At 50.3% G+C, this 1,629-nt stretch overlaps 1 protein-coding gene across 1 annotated transcript; it reads right to left on the bottom strand.

Moving 5' to 3' along the window:
• Positions 1-380: 380 nt before the first annotated feature.
• LOC107184840 (putative V-set and immunoglobulin domain-containing-like protein IGHV4OR15-8) lies at positions 381-814 on the bottom strand. The gene is made up of 2 exons (XM_015571192.1): positions 754-814; positions 381-672 (listed from the first exon to the last, which is right to left on the bottom strand). The coding sequence occupies exons 1-2, from the start codon at positions 797-799 to the stop codon at positions 422-424; spliced, it is 297 nt and encodes a 98-aa protein (XP_015426678.1). The 5' UTR covers positions 800-814; the 3' UTR covers positions 381-421.
• Positions 815-1,629: the final 815 nt, after the last annotated feature.

The following is a 1,629-nucleotide window of genomic DNA, read 5'->3' as shown; positions in this document are numbered from 1 at the left end:
CCAGTAACTCAGCTGCAGAGTTCACATTCCTCAGCGAAAAGTTGAAAAGAGAGTGAAAAAAGCCACTTTTAGAATTTGTGAAGGAGACTTGGTGAAGGAGATTCCCTGTCACTGTCACCCGCAAACACAATGTCCCTTCTTCACTGTTGTCTGCGGTGAGAATATGAGAAGGAAGAGCCTTCCTGGAGACAGCTGAGAGCTTAAGAGGAAATCCCTGTGCCCAACAGGAAAACCCATCCCTCCCCAACTCAGTCTGCTCCTGCTCCTGGGGCTTCTCTCTGTGCTGTGGGTCCTGAGCACCCCCTGCAGCCCAGCCCTGCTGTCTCCTCAGAGATGTTTGTTTCTGGGCTCACGGTGACTTCCCCTCACTGTGTCTTGCACAGTAATACACGGCCGTGTTCTCAGTGGACACGGAGCTCAGCTACAGAGAGAACTGGTTCCTGTCCATGTCAGCAGTGATGGAGATGCGGCCCTGGAAGGCTTGGTTGTACCTTGTGCTCCCTGTCCAGTACCCCATCCACTGCAACCCTTTTCCCAGGGGCTGGCAGATCCAGTTCCAGTAGTTACTGCTGGTGACTGAGTCCCCGGACACAGAGCAGGTGAGGGAGAGGGTCTGCGAGGGCTTCACCAGTCCTGGGCCCGACTCCTGCAGCTGCACCTGGGACAGGAAACCTGGGACAGAGAGAACACAGTGAGTCCTGGGCTCAGATGCAGGATCCCCATCTCCTCACGTCTAAGCCCTGAGACACTCACATCTGGGAGCTGACAGCAGGAAGGGGAAGAGCCACATGGGAGTCATTTCTTGCAGGTGAGATCCTCGTCCCCCAGAAAGTATTCTCCAGGGTGAGGAGGGCCTGCATTTAAGTGGACGCCAACTGTGTGTGTGTCTGGTGGCTGTATGTGCATTTTCATATGGGAGGTGTCTGCATATACAAAAGACAAGAGGTGAGGGAGGTCCTGGTCTCTGGGGCTTCTCCTGGAAGGAGGTGTGGACTGTGCCCTCAGATAACCAGGTTTTTTTGGGGTCCTGGTCATCATGCCCAGGAACCTCTTCTTCCGTACCAGGGGTTATGCTGCCGGAGGTGGTCAGGAAATAGGATATGGGCACAATCAATGACTCCGCAGGGATAAAATCAATGAGGCACTGCTCCTATGGATATAGATATGGATATAGATATAGATGACATAGATATAGATTATACATAAGATATAGATATAGTTATATATCGATATAGATAGATTGCGGTGCCTCCCCCAACTCCCCGCCCATTAATTGCCCACAGAGGATGGCCTGGGCCTCACTCTGTGGGGCGATCATGGGGCGATGTCTGAGCCCCCCGACCATTGCATTACACCAGCCTTGGTGGGCCTGGTGCCAGTTCGTGTCATAGTGTGGTTTTTCGGATGGTCGACTGAATGGTTGTTTTGCTGTTTGGTTGTTTGATCAATTTAAATATTATGCCTTTATTATTATAGATATTTGACTGCTTTATTGCCTCCTTAGGGATAAAATAAATGTGTCTCTGCTGGGATAGATAGATATAGATATAGATATAGATATAGATATAGATATAGATATAGATACAGATATAGATTGCTGGGAGCCGGTCCATCCTTGCTGCTTCAAGG

The sequence above is a fragment of the Myotis davidii genome, unplaced genomic scaffold, assembly GCF_000327345.1.
Source record: "Myotis davidii unplaced genomic scaffold, ASM32734v1 scaffold2348, whole genome shotgun sequence".
Taxonomy (NCBI): Eukaryota; Metazoa; Chordata; class Mammalia; order Chiroptera; family Vespertilionidae; genus Myotis; species Myotis davidii.
The sequence above is the reverse complement of the archived record's forward strand: the minus strand, read 5'-3'. Positions and strand labels throughout refer to the sequence as shown.